This window comes from Labrus mixtus, chromosome 21, assembly GCF_963584025.1.
Source record: "Labrus mixtus chromosome 21, fLabMix1.1, whole genome shotgun sequence".
Taxonomy (NCBI): Eukaryota; Metazoa; Chordata; class Actinopteri; order Labriformes; family Labridae; genus Labrus; species Labrus mixtus.
In genome coordinates this window covers 8,842,596-8,862,469 of record NC_083632.1, presented here as the reverse complement: position 1 = coordinate 8,862,469, position 19,874 = coordinate 8,842,596, and the positions used below count along the sequence as shown (strand labels likewise).

Here is a 19,874-nt window from a genome sequence, read left to right as displayed (position 1 = left end):
CATCACACCTCTGCACATGTGTTAATGTACATGTAAGTATGTAAGGCATAAATAATACTGTACAACTAAAGATTGTGTGACACAATTCTCTTTCAGAAACAAATGTTCTAAAGTGGAAAATCTAAATTTGTTCTTAATTCTTAATTCACAAAGTCCAGTTCACACAAACTGAGAACCTCTAACAAAAATCCTGTGAGTCTTGTGTTCCACATTTCTTTCTCTTTATTCAATTCTCTTCTACAATGAAAAATGTGGCTCCTCATTTTGATATTCAAAGGGTTTGATTAAAAAAAAACATTAGTCACATATGGCAAGTCACACTGACCTAAGCATCCAGTCGCTGCTCACCTTGGCAGCGATACAAACCTGAGCTGTGCTTGCGGATCTACAACCAAGCGGCTTTTTTTTTAGCCTCCGCAGTCCACTATCCCTGGAAACCCAGTGACCTGCCAATGACCCCGCCTTGAGACTCCAAACATGCAATGCTTTTCTAAATAGTCATTAATCTCAATCAGTGTTCTTTGAATCATACTCTTTGGGGCTGCAAGATTACTTTATACTTTTTTGGTTCAGCTTAATTTAAGTATGTCATGTTCCAGATGATGTGTGCCACTAAGCACCGTCTTAAATTACAAGAAATCCTCCCTGTATGAATCGCTGCAGCTTAGGAAGGTCAAAAACCAAATCAAAGCGCTCCAATTCAGGAATACATACCCAAAAATAAACAGCCTAGCTGATCTGAAAAAAAAGGAAAATTTATGTGACAACTAAAGGCTAAAATGGAAAACCTAGTACAATAGTTTGATCCTGCAACCATGCTCGTACTATAGACAATCAAAAGCCTTTAAAATCATACTTCTTTATATTTGAACACAATCTCCAACGAGTCTAGTAGCTTCTTTTAAATCAAATCTGCGGCTGTGACATTGAGAGACACTCAATTGGTTTTAACTGGCTTGACTAACTCATTCACTACTGCAGCAGTCCTTAGCTATGTTCAGTTAGATGCCCTTTGTTAACCGGCTTTATAAAGAGGTTTGGACAGAGAGTTGATTAGCATGCTGCTAGCTAGATAGCTTGCAAAAATCCACGCTAATATAATAAGGGTATGACTGTTTTGTTTTATGAGGAATAAAACTTCAAAGAGTGCTGTTAAGAAGTTCTCGAGTAAAGTAACTTAAAATAAACAACAAAAAACGTAACACTTGTTCATAACAAAAGACTTTAAATGGAAGTAAAACAGACTGTCTTCATAGCTGCTCCATGATTCTGTAATCACAGTGAATATTTTAGCTAACTGCTAATATTAGCTTGCTGACATGCTAATATAAAGAACATATTTACTTTGTCATCTCAATTTTTGTGTGCCTTACCCTTACCAGGATAGATATTGTTACTTTTTGTACATCTTTACATTGACTACAGACAACATGTTCTACTTGGTTCCTCTTGCTGATGTTTTTAAGAGTTTCAATTAACTTGTTAGTCACAGGAAGCAAGTCCCAATGACTTAAGCATCCGCAGGCTCCTCTCTTTGCTAACAAGCTGACCAACGAGAACCTCAGCTACACTTGTGGATCTGTTATGCAACAAAAGCCATTAGGGTTTTCAAAGTCCACTATCCTCAGGAAGCCCAGTGACCCGTCAATCACCACACAGTGAGACAAACCAAGGCTTTCAAAAACAGACGATATCATCAGTCAGCATGATTTATTTTAACATTTTCAAGCTACAAGCCTCCTTTGTTAGTTCAGTTTCATCAAGGTTTATCTTTCAGAAGATGTTTGCCACTGTCTTTATGAATCATTGCAGCTCAGGGAGGTCACAACCAAAACACTGTGTCGGTGTTTTGAAATACAGACACAAAATATAACATTTCAGATTTTTAATAAGGACAAGATTTGACAGTCTGCAGGCATAAGTGTAAAACAGATGAACTGCATGTTTAAGAAAGAAACAAATCATGTACCCTTGCCTGTATACTGACGACTTTCAAGGGACTAAAAAACGTCATTCTTTTTATTTTTACATACGATTTCCTCTTCTGAGCTGAGTTTTACACCTTTTTTTTCTTTTCAGATCTGATCGTCCATAGGAGCAGGTGTCATGTGAGTGCACTGTATTGGTGCAGGCTTTATTGACTTACTCTCTCAGAGGTGTAGTGTGGTTCACTTCCTGTATTCACAGTTATAAAAATAGTGTCTGACGTTCAATGACACACTCTTGTATCTCACTGGCTGGAAGCCAATGAAAAATCAGCTCCGTTCACAGAATGAACACAGAATTCAGAAACTGCTCTGTGTTTTTAGAGTAATGAACAATTTGGACAAATCAGATATAAAGAATGTATTCTGCATATGGTACAATGGTTATTGACAAAAAGCTATAATATTGGTGGTATGGAAAAACTTAAGTATACAACACTGATTCTAAAAGAGCTTACATATCAGTTGAAGTAAAATATTCTAAAACAAGACAACAGTCTACAGCCATACCAACAACTCTTTCATGCTTGTGTTGTTTTGTGTTCTGAGCTTAATGCTAACTTTAGCATGCTAATAAGTGAAAAAAAGGTTACCATGTTAACGATTTAGGCTATAGTGTTTGTAAGTCAAATATGTTGAGTTGTTGTTGTCTTTATATGAGTTGCAGGTAATGTGTAAAGATTGCTGATCAAATAATTGCTCTTGATAATTTAAAAATAATCAAATGTCAACATAGGACAAAATATACACAGTTACACGTTTAGTCAACTGAACTTTGGAGAATTGAAGATTAAGGTAATGCTTCTTGTAATGTGTTTTAATGCTAACTTTCACTGTAAACAAATCAAAGCTAAAACGTGAACTATAGCATACTAGCAACATTTGCTGACAGGTGCTAAACACAAATCAAATGCTAACTGTTTAACGTGCTAGCTTGCTTACATTTGCTTGTAAACACTAAACTCATATCATTTATAAGGATGATAAGAATTTTGAGTTCTTTTAGGACACAAACTGAGGTTTGGGCAAGATATAACCTTGAACCGATAAATGGCCAGAGGGAAAATGGAGTTATAACCAGAGTTGTTTTTGTTATGACATTCCTTCCAAACTGAACAAAAAAAAACAACATTACACCCAAAACAACAATGTGAACTAAGAATGGCCCAGGATGGGGAAAAATTTGGTTAATATCAAAAATCAACATGGAATCATGTCTTCAGTCTAACCCAGCTAACAGCTGTTGAGATATTTCAGTCTGGACCAATGTGGTGGACCATGAACAGTTTCTATCCTGAGAGAATCACTGTAAGCATGATTCAAAATCAATTTAAAAATGTTCCGAATACTGTACAGTAAAGGGTTTATAAGCTTATAGCATTTTTTATAAGTCTGAGTGATTATGTAAGAGAAAGAGATCATTAGAGGTTAGAGTTCCTAAGGTATTGTGATTTAAAGAGCTAAAGCTATAATAAAGACATAACATGCATGGACTTATTGTCCTCTGGATTTGTTCAACTACTCTCTCTCACACACACACACACACACACACACACACACACACACACACACACACACACACACACACACACACACACACACACACACACACACAAAGCCTATGTTTGGCAGTAGAACCTTGGACTTTAACCAAATATTGGTCATCAATCTGAAAATGACTGACAGGAAACTTTTATCCCCAGTAATGGCAGATCTCCACATGCTGTAGCTTTTTAAAAAAATTTCCATTATTGCCCTCTTTATCCCTCCCATCTGCAGTTTTTTTTGAGTATATGAATCATGTGCATCCTTAACATGTATATGATCTGCGGGATTAAAAACATGGCCTGGCAGCATTGTGATCCACGTGTGCATGCTCTAATGAAGCACCTTCACATTTACAGATGTTAGCATCTGTTGCAAGTGCCCTGGTTTTGGAGGTTTAATTTTAGAGAAGCGGCCAGATGGTGGACAAGAGGATTAGGATGCTAAGCCTTTGTCATCTGCTGCTACACACTGACTGTTTATAGGCAAATACAAGGTGGACCCACACTGGTGCCTCAATGATGGGAAAATGGTGGATATGGAGGTTTTTGGCTTATTAAGTAGCAGCAGTAGGGCGTTGTGGAGACAAATATCCTCCATATTTATGATTTTTGGACATCATATTAAATCAACTCGCTGCTCTAATTGTTTGGCAGTTGGTGCTTTTAAGGTCTAGCACATGTATTTCTTAAAATAGTCACGTAGAAATTCACAAAACTTCCATTAGACATTAGAATAATTTGGATAAAATGCAGATTATCTCCTGAAATATTCCACTGTCATCTGGCATACTGTATGCCAAACATTATCATAATTCAATGATGCCAGTTAAAGTTTATGACCATTTTGTAAAACGTCATAATGAAGCATTCCAAAATAATTTACTTATAAAATGCAGTATTAAAATGAATTTAAGATATTTGGAAAACAAACTCGGCCCTGTAAAAGGATTGTTCACAAGGACACTGGCATTTTCTTTGTAATGTTGTGGAAAACACTTTTTCCACGAAAACACTAGTAAATGTAAAAACTGACTTAGGATACACAGTCATTTTTTTTTTTTTTTTTTAAGATTTTTGGGCATTTTGTGTCTTTATTGGAGAGATAGGACAGTGGATAGAGTCAGAAATTGGGTAGAGAGAGTGGGGAATGACATGCCGGAAAGAAGCCTCGAGCCTGGGATCGAATCGGAAGGTCAGATTCGATCCCAGGTCGACCACTTGGAGGACTACAGCCTCTGCACATGGGGCGCACGCTCCAACAACTGTGCCCCAGCACCCCACATTTTGTCATTTATAAAAAATTGTAGATGTTTTTACAGGTTATAGCTGGATTTTTTTTCACATTATTTCAATTACCATAGCTGCATTAGCAGAAGAGTTGCTATTCAAGTGTCGCTGTGAGCTTCATGGACGGTAGCAGGCCGCTGAAACCAAAGCAGCTAAACCGATTCTAAAAACTGACACAAGACAAAATAAAGACGAAAAATAATAACTTTTTGCTTGTTTATTGAATGATCCCGTTGCTGAAATAAATGTTTATTTTCTCAAAAATATATGAACTAGTGCCAACATTTTTAACCCCTCACAGATGTAGATCAGTTTATAATGGAGAAAGTGCATACAGCCATGTTATTTATTACACTCTATGGTTATGTCTATGGGTTGACTTGTGACATTTCTGTTGCATAAACATAAACGCTAACTCCTCCCTTCTCATTAGAAACAGAAACATCAACAAGTGGAAATAAATACAAAACAAATAATACAAATAATGCAGACATTATAAACCATCTGTACCCCTCAGGATAAAACACAAGCTTCCACAATGAAGGTCATCGCTCTTAATTTGCCGGTGCAGTCCTTGCACAATTTCAAAGCAGTCATTTTTATTAACCAGTTAGACTAGTTGTGTCACTAAGAGATCACACATGGCATATGCTGCTGGCAGTAAAATGTGATGTTGTCAAATTAAAGCTGAAGTCACACTGCTGCTGTTTACTTTCTTCTGCCGCCACCGCCGTTGGCCAGGATCATCACCAGTCTCATGAAGATGTTCATAGTGTCCATGTAAATCCCCAAACACCTGTAAGATTATTGAAAATATGAGATCCATACCGTGGTTAAGGTACATAACTGACATTAATCTGCATTTGAGGTGAATATGAATATTTCCTAGAGTGACTTACGCATTGATAGGGTCATATTTCTGAACACCGTAGAGCGGATGTGTCTCTGCCCTCTTGATGACCTTCTGTGTGTCATAGAGGAGGAACATGCTGAACAGGACCAGTCCTCCATACACGGCTATAGAGTACAGGCCTGCCCCGAACGCCGAGGACGGAGGCAGGAACATTGATCCTGAAAAAAGAGATATTCACTGTGAGACTGAGTGTACAATTTTGAGTTCAATGTAATTGCATAACCCCCTAAAACGTAATGACAAAACAGTTATATTATATGAAGGTAACTGTTTGATCAGCTGCTGTTTAGAATTTTATATTTTTGCAATTTGGTCCTGAAGCAAAAAGAATATTTGAAGTTTGAAGTGTGAAGTTTTGTTACTGATTGTTGAAGAAATGACTAAGACTTGACTCCATACAATAAGACTCAGTTGACTCAGATGGCTTACGTTGATGAAAGTTTATTCATCAGATGAATACTCCGGAGGAGACATGATTCAACATCACACTTCTTTACTCGTGTCTTGCTCAATCACATCTGCCGAACTTCTCGAAAGGCATCGCATATATCCAAAAAGACATTACCATTATCAGGGTCGTGTCACATTGACCCACCTAGACTAAACTGTGACATCAATAACACTGGAGCAGACAATAAGTCTACAAAACATCCTTGCAGATATCAGGAAGAACAGTTGACACTCTCGAAGCTGTACTTGGTGTTCTAATAACAACTGAACTCTGTCAGGTCTGACTGACATTAGAGAACAGTGAATAAACCTAATGACATCTGTACATTATAATCTAAATAACTACAGAAATTCCACCACAGTGATCTTTCTCTGACATTGAGTACCGATAACATGACTTATCATTTACTCCAGACTTGCATAGACTTGTGTTTGAGTTAAGTGCATAGCATCTCTATTAATGCACCTATTGGTTCTTGTTACAGTGGGATCACTACAGCAAAAATAGCAAACAATACATAAATCACAATATTTGATTTGCTGGTCAATGTGTTTAAAGTGCACATGAGCGAAGTGGAAGGAGAGAAGTCAGTTACTCCTGGTCTCCTAAATAAATGAGCAAAAATTACAATATAAATAACAATACACCAGTTGCCGGCACACTTGACTTTTAAGGCAATGGCAAAAGACACAGATTGGGTTTGCCCAAAAATCCCAGCTATGAATGATTAGAGACAAAGTACAACACCTTTGCCCCTGAAACATTACCGTTAACCCAGATTTGATGTTGTTGAACTAAAAGGGGGGATTGGACACGCCCTTTCAGTTAAGGTTACGCCATATGCCATGGATTGTTTAAATATAGCTCAAAGTGTCTTTATACCAAGCACAGAGATGGGAGAGATCTTCCCAATAACATTAACTACTTATTCTCAATATTATAAATGGATGAAAAGCATTTTCGATAGTAAAAAAGTGTGTGTGTCATGATTATTATAAGATTAAACTATGTCTCACTTTGTAGCTCCTGTTTTTGTGGTAATGAATACAGAATGCAGATATTCCCTAGGTAGGTGTGACGTCAAGCATATTTCTCTGCATACATGATGAATGAGTGTTGTGAGTACACTTAAAAGTGCGACTTAATCACCAGATTTGCATTTCATTGAATTAATCATAGAAGAAGTGACATTTCCCACGTGGGAACGTAGACGAGGTAAAACATACAATACCTGCCGTCAAACACCTTGACTGTAATCAAGCATTCAGTTGAAAAGTGTGGCTTCATCAAGAATGAATAACTTGACATTGTGCTATGATGTTTATATCTATAGTTTGAGGGCCATAGCATGTAATGAAACGACACAGAGCCTTAGATATGGGGCCAAACTGCATTATACTCACCAATAGAAGAAGCGAAAACCACACCAAAGCCCACAGCCAATGGACCGCCCATATTGAGGAACTTTTCACTTGGGGCGCACATCGCCACCGTGGACAGACCTCCCACAATGCCTGCAGTGTACCAGGCGGCCCTCATCATCAGAGGTCCTCCCAGGAGAGTGAGCGGAGCGATGACAGCACCCATGACACCTTACCAATAAATAATACAGAAAGAAAATTGAATGATAAAAAGAAAACGACAAACAGGGTGGATCATTCAAGGTGTAACAGTAAATGTTACAAATAAAGCAGAAGCAGTTTATTTTAAAGGTTTTACATGACTGCCCTCTAATGTTCAACTGAGACATTACACCATAGGAAAAAAATACAGTGATAGATAAACAGTTTAATGACACTCCACTGGACATTGTACTACAAACCTGCATGAAGCATCCAAGCAAGGTGTTTCGGCATCGGGCTGTGCTCATATGAAACTGATCTGACCAGCATGCCGGCACCAATCATGGCAGCAAATGTTGCTCCAATAGCCTGGGTTAGAAAAACATTCAACATTCATTTAATAGCCTTCACATAAATAATCATTTAAAAAAATGTTTTCAATGCGGTGAGAACCTACAAAAAACATCTGCTTTTGTGGAATCAACTTCAGTAATGTAGCTTACCAGCCAGGATCCTCTCATCATAAGACCCATAAGTGCCGGGGACCTGCTGACGGCTACAGCTGACAGAGCTGTTAGTCCAACGCTGCCTGCAAAGTACATGTAGGTGGAGTGGATCCTGTCCTTCACATACTGAGGCCAGATCCTGCAAAGAGACGGGGGAGCCAAGTCTGTATGGAGCTCCCAGAAGGTAGCAAACATTTTCTATGCACTTGTCTGTCATTCAGAAGACGATAAAGGAGCTGCCTGTACAAATAAACTGTTACTCACACTGCTTTCTCAATGGCGCCAATTTCATTGGACATGCCGAGTCCGTAGTAGCACAAAGCTCCAAGTCCAACGGCTGCACCTCCAGCCAGAACCATTCTTCCCATGCTGTCAACTGAGGACAAAACGTTTACATTAGGCATATGTTGAAATGTTTTGTAATTCCTCATAGATATAAAAACACGCAAAAAAAAAAGTGAAACACTGTGGCTGTCATAGGACTTTTTTTTGCATCATTGCAGGTAAAGAAACCTGTGAAAGAGGCCGATATTTGAGCCCATCATATATTGGCACAGCTATGTCCTGTTAGAGTTCATTGAACGAAATCAATTAAGTAAGACTAAAACTTGAAAAGTAACAGCATACCATTATATTAGCCCCCCCCCCCCCACTTGAAAGTCAAGTTAAAAAATAAAAGTTTTTTGGGGGGCTTTTTGTGTCTTTATTGTAGAGATAGGATAGTGGATAGAGTCGTAAATTAAGGAAAGAAGTCATTTAAGGAAACCTTTACGATAGAACAGGACAGCTGTCATTAAAAGTAACCCATGAACACCAAGATTCCTTCAAGTGTTTGTGTCGGCGTCCGTCGGCGTCCGTCTGCCCGCATCCCCCCCCCCCCCCCCCCCCCCCCCCCCCCAAAAAAAAACAACAACTGTAAACCTAGGGGAAACACTGAGCATGTAACAGCACCTTATATTGATAACCAGATAAAATACATTACTTTTAATGGCGGTATTTGATGGTTCAAAAGCTGCATCTTTGAGCTGGTCTTTCGCTGTCTTCACACGACGGAAACCAAATCTGGCCTTAGAGGATAAACCCTGTGGGGGAAAAAAACCAAAAAGAAACATGTAACACAAAATCACATAACACTACAAAATGTTTGTTTAAGGGCTATAATATAATTATTAAATAATTATCAAGGAGTCAGCAACATATAATATCCATCAGTTTGCTTATTATACTCGTTATTGTAGATAGGACTTTTAATGTCTTACTTTTCCTACTATTTCCAACTCAATGTTTTTACTTGCAGTATAATTAAACAAATGCAAACGAAAAAAAAAAAAATTTATTATTATTATTCCACAGGTCATATCTCTGTACATTTAGTGCCCACTATGTGATGATATCTTGCATTTATTCCACCATCTGATAACAATTAATACGATTGTATTTCTAACATAGTAGTTTTATATGATTTACCCAATCATATTAGAAACAGCACCAGCCTCAACTTATTTAAAAAACAAACCATTCATTTCCTGCTTGGCCAATTAACCAATGCGCCATCATAATCATTCTCTGCCATAAGAGCTTACTTTCCTTTTTCCCCTCTTCTTTAATTTGTCTCTTTCTTGTTTTGCTTTCTTTTACACCTTATTGAGTATGTGTTCTTGTTAGCTTTATTGTTTTTGCTTGGACTACAATAATAATATGTCTCTGTGTTACATGTTTCTCTTTAGGAGGGCCACTCGACAAGCCCCTCTGGGTTTATTTGGCTCCTCCAGCACATTTCTTTCAAAATGTATAGTTTGTTAATTAACTAATCATTATGTACTGTCTGTTTTTTTCCATTGATCTATTATGTTTTTTTTGTGTGCAATAAATAAAAAAAAAAAAAAAAAAAAGGCAAGGCAACACAATACACTTCAAACTCAATCACAGTACAGTGTAATGACAAAAATAACATGTTCATAACATTTAATGAATGCTTAGGAAGTTAAAGATAAAAGTAGGACAGTGGTGTTTAAAATGTCATGGTGTGAAATAGTAGTTAAAACAATGCAAAGTGTTCATAATATGGGGCGGCTGTTGCTCAGTTGGTAGAGTCGTCGCCTCTCATCCGGAAGGTCAAGGGTTCGATCCCCAGCTGAGCAACATGTCCGATGTGTCCTTGGGCAAGACACTCAACCCTGCATTGCTCCCGCTGCTTCAGTGGCGGTGTATGAATGGATTAGTGTTGTACTTACTCTCTGATGTACGTCGTAACATTGTAACATTGTAACATAATATAAAGTGCATGCAGGGAGCCATGAAGCCCAGCCTGCCAGGTGTGAACTTTACCTGCTGGGGCCTGAGCAGAGGAGGACAGGTCCTCATCAGGATGGGTGCTCTCAGGGCTGGAGAGCTCTGTGACAGCACAGGTCGGAGCCCGGCGAGCGGGGCACTCCTCAGGCATGACAGCCGCGCAACCAACATGGTCACAAAAAAATGTTGAGATGCAGCAGCAGTCTGAAAAGACAAAACATCAGGTAATGTGACAGTGTCTGACAGACGACACTGTAACCTCACGTACGAACGTCACATGTATTATGATAGCGACACAGAAAGTTAAACAACGTCAAAGGAAATCTACAATAACGCTGGCAAAATAGGAAAGGGATACAAACGTCACATCATAACATTTAATGTCACTTTACTACGCTAGCTGACGTAAGCTAACTCTTAGTGGCGTAACATGTAAGACTAATTTCACTGAAAATCTTCAGGGTATTACTTCTGTTAAGATTCGCAGTGTATCTAATGAATTACTCTTTCATCATTTGCCCTAATAAACATTTGATATATCTCGAGAAAGCTGGATAAATGTCACATACCAGAGAGAGCAGCGTTCGTCGTTCACCTTTCAGGAAACAAATGCGCACGTTTCTGACGCAACTGTTTTTCCAACCTTCGTGAAATTTCTCTTTCAGCACGTCATCATTAAGCGACCTGCATGATGGGGGTTGTAGTTTTTTTTTTTGTCCGGGCTGTATTTTGTAACCTTGTCTGTTGTTTAATAAGCAGCCTGTTAAGATCCGATACACAGAAATAAAAAAAACTTCCAAGCACACATTAAATATTTACATATTTTACTTCACATGAAAGGTGTGATGCAGACTCTCAGCTGTCAACTTTGCTGTTTTTACTTCCTTCTATTTGCCATGCACCTTAACTGCCTCTGCTTTATCTGGTCTCATGCACTACATCACTTTATTCTATCCTTTTTATATCAGTATTCATACAGTTCTGGTTACTTATTCCTGATGTTTCTTATCCATCATTGCACTACGGTCACTTTATTTATCTCATTTTTACCTTTACAGTTATATTGTTTATATTAGTTCTGTTGTTCCGTTATTCACCATGCACCTTAATAACTTATCATTTAGTATTTAGTATTTGCCTACTTGCACATAGCTCTGTATATATATATTTATTTCTCGTTTACTGCACATAGCTCTGTTTACATCTGTTTACATCTGATAGTCCGATCACTGTCCACTTATATCTACTCTTTTTATATTTTGTATTTTAAGTTAAGTTTAAGCTTTAAGTTGTATTTAAATTGACACTTTATATTTAGGTTAAAATGTTTCGTCTACCTGCACTGTTGTTAATGTACTGCTCTGTGTGCCTTTGAATTGCCCCCCGGGGACAAATAAAGGTTTTTTTTAATTGAATTGAAGGACGAAACCACAGTGAGGAAGCATTTAAGTGGCTACGGTGTAAAAAAAAAAAAAGTGGACTTTTTTCCATTATGAAATCATCATCCACAGTTAGGTCCTATCTAAAAATGTTCGAGGAGTGTAGTGTACATGTCCACTGGTCTAGGAAAGAAACATTTTAACTACTTAGACTTACATTGCCCTACAAACATCTAGGCTTTAGAAAACATTTGGCTACATATTCTGCTAGGAATTTAATAGCCCGATTTACATTTGTATGTGCAAATAACAAATAGGCAACAGCTGCCAAATAATTGTAGCCGGATAGCAATTTTATGCCTATTAATGGACATTTAGTATAGAACTACACACTATTAGATAAGTAGCCTAAATAACTTGCGTATGTTTGGTTGTAAAAATAAAGATATAAGGAAGTGTTTTATAAATATCCTTTTCAAAAAGTTAATGTAATTTAATTTTAAATAGAGAGTTCATTCAAACCGACAAATCAGATTTTATGTTTTCCACTAGGCGGCGTGTTTGCATTGTTTTTCGTTGAGTGCTCATCACCGCAACAGTATTAGGCCTTTATTTATTCTTACATCGTTTCTCGCGATTATGTGTCTACTTTCAATAGTTTCTAAGGACTACACATGTGGTCTGTGCGGGTTTTTTTTTTTCTGGGGGCAGTGCGCCTCCTGAGGCTCCGCTCCTCGTGGACCTCAAAGTTTCCCCATGTGATTCACTGAGTCGCAACTGTTGCATTGAGTTGTCATTCAGTTAAGCGTGCAGCCCGACCAGCGGACACCTCCAACATGACTCCATCTGATTCTCAGCTTGCACATTTAGAGCTCCCTCTTTTGGATTTCTCCACTTTTTTGTCACACAAGTAAAGAACTCGGGAAGAAATGGGACTTATCTCTGCCCGGAGTCGCTCTTTGAGGAAAGGCTGATTAACTTCACGGATGAACCGGGGGGACTGAGGACGTTTCAACACTGTAGCTCATCATTATGGTGGGTATGAAGAGCGGACCAAAACCTATACTGTAACAACATTGGAGGTTTTGTCATCTCAAACAACACCCTGGTACTAAACTGTAAAGAGTTCTGACTTCAAAGTTACTTAAAGTGGCATTTTAATGAAGTGAGCATGACTTCAGTTTGGTTGATTTGTCCTGTTGACCTTTAAACGCAGTGCATGCTTTGCAGAGACCATAATAACCACTTATTTATTTCATTAGCCAGCTGCCTGTCCCCAACATAAGGGGCTCTGTTCAACTTTACGAATTGTGTAGGCCTAAATTGACAGCAAAATTACTCACAAAGTCACTAGGCTATACTCTGGATTTCCAGGATTAACACGCATGTCTATGTTTTCAGATCTAAATGTGTGACAAGAGCACTACTCTCCAAGTGCAAAATCGCCACATTGTCCATACACATACTAAAACCAGCGTGAATCCCGCCTACACCCTGGTCTTAATTAAACTTGTGGTGCTTGAATGCCTCTCTCCTGCTGTCCACCCCTCACTGATTGATTCACTGTCACTACTGATAACATTATAAATTTGTTCTCTGATTAAAGATGAAAACGTTTATTACACACAAAGTCCAATCATGAAGTCATAAAATGTTAAAAGGGTCTTTATTTAGGCCTGTGATTATTTATGATCATCTCTAACAAAGATCTGACCACAAGTTTCCTTTCCGAATTTGTGCACTCATTACACTTCCTGTAACCATGGCAGCAATCCCTCAGTCTGATTGCATAACTCAAACAGTCTCTGAAAAGTGTCCTACAGGTTTCCCTATCTGTCATCGTGACACACAAAAAAATTAACTTGTAATGCTTGAGCATAGTGCATTCATTTTTTCCTTTGGTAACTCACTAAGATGCTGTATTTACAGGTCAGGACTCACTGTACATAACACAGCACTCTATGGCAGTACAGTAGCCTATTTAACATCTACGGCTGCAACTTCTGATTGTTTTCAGAAACAAATAATGTGCTGATTATTAAATACCTGTTTAATTGTGCAGCCTTTAAGGTGTGAAAAAAGTGTCCCTAAAGTCACAATTTCTAAATGCTTCTTTAGTAAAACCCCCAAACTTCCTCTAATTTCATATAAGACATTGACAAACAGCTTATCCTTGATTTAAGAAGTGTTAACCAAGAAACATTTAAAATGTTGCTTTTAAAATGATATCACTGGATTTGCTGTAAATACAGTTAAAACGTATTTTAATTCTTTAGGTAGGCTACTTGATTAATTTGCTAAACTCCTTTTTTAAATCTGATTTAGATTTTTGTCAAAGTTACATGAAGATGCTTGAAGATAAAAAAAAAAGATGGCAATGTGGCTAACCTTCTGATTGAAACACTTGGTAATCTAAAAATATATATAGTGTAAACCATACCAATGTATCCTATTATATACCTTATAATATGTTTATTGTTATAATAAACTTAAACTTATCTAGTATAGAGGTGGAATATGTCCCTATCCATTATTCATTTTGTATTATTTCATTGTTTCATTTTAGTTCACAAGTACACATCATCCTGTAATTATCATGTCTACATAAGATTGTATAGATGATACTGAAGGGCCTTCTAATCAGTTGGTTTGGTGCTGTCAGATAGTCTCTAAATATAGTTTACATCTGCAGTACAGTAGCACATACTTGCAGCTTCTCAAGAAAAGTTGGTTGGTTTGTCTTCCCAACAGATTTACATAAAAGAAAAGGCAGCTATTAAAAGCACTTGTAACAAGATGATAAATGGTGTGGTTCCGTTACGAGCAGATGATCAAAAGTGTCATATGCCTCAGCGGTTTGTGAATATTCAAGAATGTCCGCTCATGTGTGTGGGTTTTTTTCTTTTCCTTCACAGAGCAGATGTAATAAGCTGAGATAATTGGTGTACATCTAATTTACCACAGAAATGACAAAATCTCAGAGAACTTCTTTTCTTGATGAATTGATGGAGTCTCTCTTTTTTTTAACATTTATTTTTTTAATCACATACAAAGGACAAAAAGTGTTTCAATATATACCAAATCCCAAAGAACTATGATGTAGGATGTACTTTTTTGTCAAGAGGAATCCCTCAGTCATGACGTTTTCATTCAACAAACTGCATGACAAATACAATAAGTTGTTTTTTTGGTTTTAGCACACAGGATGTGACCAGTGATGGCTTAAGGAGTCAGTTTTCATGCAGCCGACTATGTAACCAGTTCGACATGACCTTACATTCAGGGGGGTTTAGTCGCTGACCCCGTGATGTGCGAGTGACCTGGCAGTTTATGTTCCGCGATCTCGGCCGAAAAGGAGGTTTAGAGTCCCTCCTGTGTAAAGAGACCTTTGTGGTTGTGGCATGCGGCAGGCTGGTGTAAGACAGAGCAGACTTTTCCTCTTGGTGAAAACGTGCTTAAGTATACTGGCTGTTCACCTTTGATTACACACCGTTCCACGTCAACAGTGCTCCATCTGAGCTGTAAACGTCTCGTTCCCCTCTCCTAGAATTTCACAGGAGGTGTCCAACCATCCCTTTTGTTTAGACTGCAAGCTTTTTTTTGTACCTCCACACTGGCCCTGGACCGAGGTCAGGATGTGAGAACTCGACCTCTAGAAGCTGTCACGTGCCAAGCTTTACACGTCCTGCACAGTGCTGCTTGTTTGGTGTCGAACACCTGACTGCTGTGCTGCAGTGAGTGAAAGCTTGGTCTGTTGCGGTTCTGCTGATTAATAGCCGCAGTTTTGCTAATAGGTTTGCCCCTGAGGCTAGACCTGCCATCATTTCACAGACACACTCAGGACCATGTGTAACTCCTCACAGATCCCACAAACAAATGTTCTCACAAACCCAGACGTCTGATTCAGAATGAAAAAATACTGACTGTACAACCTCTGTGTGAGCGTCAAAAACATTTAACGCATAAATTCCAGCATTTTAGTGGCAACACATCAAATTGGCCCTCAGTAAATTTCCTCAAGGTGTCTTGTTTACTTTTGCTGTGTTTTCACTTAAAGACAAGATAAAGCAGGACCATGCTAAAATCCAAAGATGAGTTAGGGATTTGAGCAAAGATACCATTATCCTAAAGGTAAACTAATATCAGTCTTTCAGGAATGCACAAGAAATTCCCAAATAGGCATCTTTAAATCCACCCTTTGCTTATTTTAACTTCCCACTGTTACCATCTACATACTACTCGAAGTAGTGAATGGCCTGCAGGCTTCCAACACTACAATTTATGGCTTCATGACAAGCAGGCTTTCCCCTTCAATTTCAGCAGCGTGCAGTTATACCTCAGTGTTTGGACATGCGTCCCCCTCAGTCTCAGGCAGTGTTTTAGGCAGCACAAAAGGCATATTATGAAGAAGCAGCACATAAGCCCACCACCAGATGGTTTACAGCACAGCTAGCCCATGTCACCGAAGGCCTCCTCTGTTGAAAAGATCTCCTCCCAGTGTTGACATGAAGGGGCAGCTGGCAGTTTGGAGGACAGGCTGCTCAGCTCAATATATATCAGAGAGAGGGAGGATTATCAATTTAACCCAGACAACTCATGATCTTAAATGCAAGCAGCTTTGCAGTCGTGGAATTGCAGCTTAATTACAAAATTGTCCTTGAATTGCACTCAAGAGTTGTTTTTCAGCTCATTTTTCAAATCACTTCTATAAAGACTGAGTCATAAACGTGAACAAGCCTTCAGTCTTGCAGGGTGGGTGGGCATGCTCCTGAAATGCACTACTGCACTTAAAGATAACAAGGACTTCCTCATGGGAAGAACTAGCTTAGACTCCAGTGCAACACACTTGACTATGTTCTATTCTTACCTACTTTAGATATGGTATTTTTGTCCCTGAGTCAATGCCTCCAACATTGTTCTTGTAGACTACAGTACAGTGGTGCTCTGCATGGCAAAAAAAAAAAAGAGGAAGAAAAGTCACAGGATGGAGAAGCTTTGAACCGGCATTACGGTTCAGTATTTGATATGCAAAAAACAGGCTGTCAGTTTCCTCATTTCTAGGAGCGGCACACCTCAAAGAGTTTCGACACAACGAATTGAGAAGTTGTTACTCTGCTTCAATGTGCAAAATGTGTAACTGACACGTCGATGCTCATTTCATTTACAGGATGAAACATCGGCCACAACAGGGAATACAAACAACCGGGAGGCTCTTTAAGAAGGTGACTGGAGACTTACAAGATTGGCAGAACCCATTACGAAGAAGTCTGTAAAAGCATATCCAGGCATCCAAGAATGAGGATCAAATACACAATATCCGTCGTCTTTTTTGTGACACTTGTTATCATTGAGAAAGAGAACAACATTTTATCAAGGTAAGTCAATTTCAGCGATGAATGTAATGCTTTTGAGATTGACTTGTGAATCTTATCTCTTCCATACATTTAGAATAAGCTACAATTGTGCCTTACTCTTTATAACTCTGATTCTTCATGATTTCCAGGGTGTCAGATAAGCTTGCCTTAAAACAAACCCCTCAGACCCCACTGCAGCCCAGTGGTTCCTTCAACATACTGCTGAAGAACAATGGTTCCTTTACCTCCCTTGGTAAGATGAACTCTGCCTTCACGTTGATGAAGCGACGTCTGGAGAACTACAGCGAGCACCAAGAGATTTTGACGAGGGGCAAGAAGCACATCCTCTTGTTGGCCACCACCAGGACCGGCTCCTCGTTTGTCGGCGAGTTCTTTAACCAGCAGGATGACAACATGTTCTACCTGTTTGAGCCGTTGTGGCACGTAGAGAAGATGTTAACCCTGAAGACAGGTGGCACCAATGCCACAGCGTCTGTAGAGGCATACCGTGATGTCCTCCAGAAGCTCTTCCTGTGTGACTTCTCCCTGCTGGAAAGCTTCATTGAACCCCTTCCTGTGGACCACATCACCCCAAACCTCTTTCGTAGAGAGTCCAGCAGCTCTTTGTGTGAGGAGTCCGTCTGCAGCCCTGTTGTCAAAGGGGTCTTTGAACGTTATCGCTGCAAGACCAGACGCTGTGGACCACTAAATTTGACCATGGCATCACAGTCCTGTCTTCAGAAGGAACACAGAGCCATCAAGTCAGTGAGGGTGCGCCAACTGGAGACCCTTCGTCCCCTGGCAGAGGATCCTCGCCTTGATGTAAGGTTCATCCAACTGGTTCGGGATCCTCGGGCTGTTCTAGCCTCGCGTATGGTGGCCTTTGCTGCCAAATACAAGAACTGGAAGCAGTGGGCTTTGAACGGGGATGTGCCCATTGATGATGATGAGGTGAGGAAGCTGAAAGGGAACTGCCAAAACATCGCGATGTCTGCAGGGGTCGGCCTCAGGCAGCCATCGTGGCTGCGAAGGCGATACATGCTGGTGCGGTACGAGGACATTGCTCGGTTCCCAATGAGGAAGGCGACAGAGATGTATAGGTTTGCTGGAATCCCGTTCACTCCACAAGTAAAATCTTGGATTCTGAAAAATACCCAAGCCTCAAAAGAGGCCAGTGGTGTTTACTCTACACAAAAAAACTCCTCAGAGCAAGTCGAGAAATGGAGGTTTAGTATACCGTTCAAAATAGCCCAGGTTGTCCAGAGGGTTTGTGGACCAACGATGAAGCTCTTTGGGTATAAACTTGTTAGCAGTGAAGAAATGCTTACAAATAAGTCTATCAGTTTGATTGAGGACAAAGTGTTCAACTTTGTATAGACTTTGACAAAGCTGAACCCTGATACAGTCAACATCAACCTTTCAGAAAACTCTGATATGACTGATATTTCTATTGGGGTCTTTTATTCTAATACAGAGAGCTTTATTTTTTTCTGGTCATGTGCTATTTAAAGTTTTTTACTATTTAAAATAGTGTGAATAAGACATGTATTGCTGAGCAGAAAATACATGTAAAGCTTTCTACTCTTATTGGAAGGTTTATGAGACATTATTTTGACCTTCATGTGGTTATACCGTGATGGAAACAGAAAGGTATCGTCGTTTTTTTGCACTATTTTCTCTCTCCAAATTAAACTATCATTGGCTTGTCTTGCAAGCCAGTCCAAATTAAATGTTTAAGCAAATACAGGAGAGTCCTATGTGAGATATTTGTGGGTTTGTGAACAATAATGAGTTGTCTCAAACACCTCCAGGAGCCTCAGTTAGTTGTATACATCAACAGATGACACAGCAATAAAATGCTGCTTTTACACCAAAGAAACTTGAAGTGAAAAATGTTCATGCACAGCCAAAAATATTTTGTATAACCAATGTTATGGCAGGACATTTTAATGCATGAGATTAAGTAGTAATATCCAATGCATCATTCATTTCTTTTTGCAAAACTTTATGACTCCAGCTCTGAATGTGCTCCATAGGTTCTTTCCCTTCAGTAGGGGTACTTTTCTTGCACAACTGTACTGTATTTTGCTGTACATGCATGTTTATAATTGGCCAAAAGCTGTTTGAAGTTGTCCTCAGGACTGTAAGGACGTATTCTGTAAAAACAGATGTTTACACTGCCAATGTATGCATGCATTCCAACTGCAGCTGGTTTGCAGGATTGTGTGAGGTTTGTCGGCAGCTTTCTGTCTGTTGACACAAGTCTGTTGGCTGGTGATAAAAAGAGGCCCCGATACTCTGGCCTGCCAGACTGTTTGCTGATGTTCCAGTCTATTCCTTTTGCATTTTGTTTGTTGCAATAAACGTTCTTTTATGTTAACTGTTAAACATCTCACTCTTGAATGCAACCTAAAACAGTTTTTTTTGTCAACTGACACCAGCTCTGTTTTGACAAAAACCCAATTTTGTCTTGCTGTTATCCTTTAAAATGATCTTAAAGTCTAAACAATGACATCTGAAAGGGAAGTAGAGTGTCAGATCCATGTAAAAGATACCTTGTTGGTGCAAAATAAAAGAGACTCAGTAAGTTTCCTGCTA

The 19,874-nt window shown here is 39.0% G+C and overlaps 2 protein-coding genes across 2 annotated transcripts; one reads left to right on the top strand and one right to left on the bottom strand.

Annotated features, from left to right (window-relative positions):
* Positions 1-5,021: 5,021 nt before the first annotated feature.
* On the bottom strand, positions 5,022-10,745 carry ghitm (growth hormone inducible transmembrane protein). The gene is made up of 8 exons (XM_061028151.1): positions 10,580-10,745; positions 9,234-9,333; positions 8,516-8,627; positions 8,249-8,390; positions 8,006-8,114; positions 7,587-7,775; positions 5,719-5,890; positions 5,022-5,615 (listed from the first exon to the last, which is right to left on the bottom strand). The coding sequence occupies exons 1-8, from the start codon at positions 10,712-10,714 to the stop codon at positions 5,528-5,530; spliced, it is 1,047 nt and encodes a 348-aa protein (XP_060884134.1). The 5' UTR covers positions 10,715-10,745; the 3' UTR covers positions 5,022-5,527.
* Positions 10,746-12,534: 1,789 nt separating this feature from the next.
* On the top strand, positions 12,535-19,664 carry LOC132955574 (carbohydrate sulfotransferase 3-like). Its single transcript, XM_061028468.1, has 3 exons — positions 12,535-12,957; positions 17,090-17,297; positions 17,426-19,664. The coding sequence occupies exons 2-3, from the start codon at positions 17,218-17,220 to the stop codon at positions 18,651-18,653; spliced, it is 1,308 nt and encodes a 435-aa protein (XP_060884451.1). The 5' UTR covers positions 12,535-12,957; positions 17,090-17,217; the 3' UTR covers positions 18,654-19,664.
* Positions 19,665-19,874: the final 210 nt, after the last annotated feature.

Bases quoted from the DNA above. Each gene is read 5' to 3' on its own strand.
- LOC132955574 (XM_061028468.1), top strand. From the start codon at position 17,218: ATGAGGATCAAATACACAATATCCGTCGTCTTTTTTGTGACACTTGTT. The intron at 17,298-17,425 runs GTAAGTCAATTT...CATGATTTCCAG, and splicing joins GAGAACAACATTTTATCAAG to GGTGTCAGATAAGCTTGCCT.
- ghitm (XM_061028151.1), bottom strand. From the start codon at position 10,714: ATGTTGGTTGCGCGGCTGTCATGCCTGAGGAGTGCCCCGCTCGCCGGG. The intron at 8,115-8,248 runs GTAAGCTACATT...TTTCTAACCCAG, and splicing joins TGATGAGAGGATCCTGGCTG to GCTATTGGAGCAACATTTGC. The intron at 7,776-8,005 runs GTTTGTAGTACA...TTTATTGGTAAG, and splicing joins TGCTTGGATGCTTCATGCAG to GTGTCATGGGTGCTGTCATC.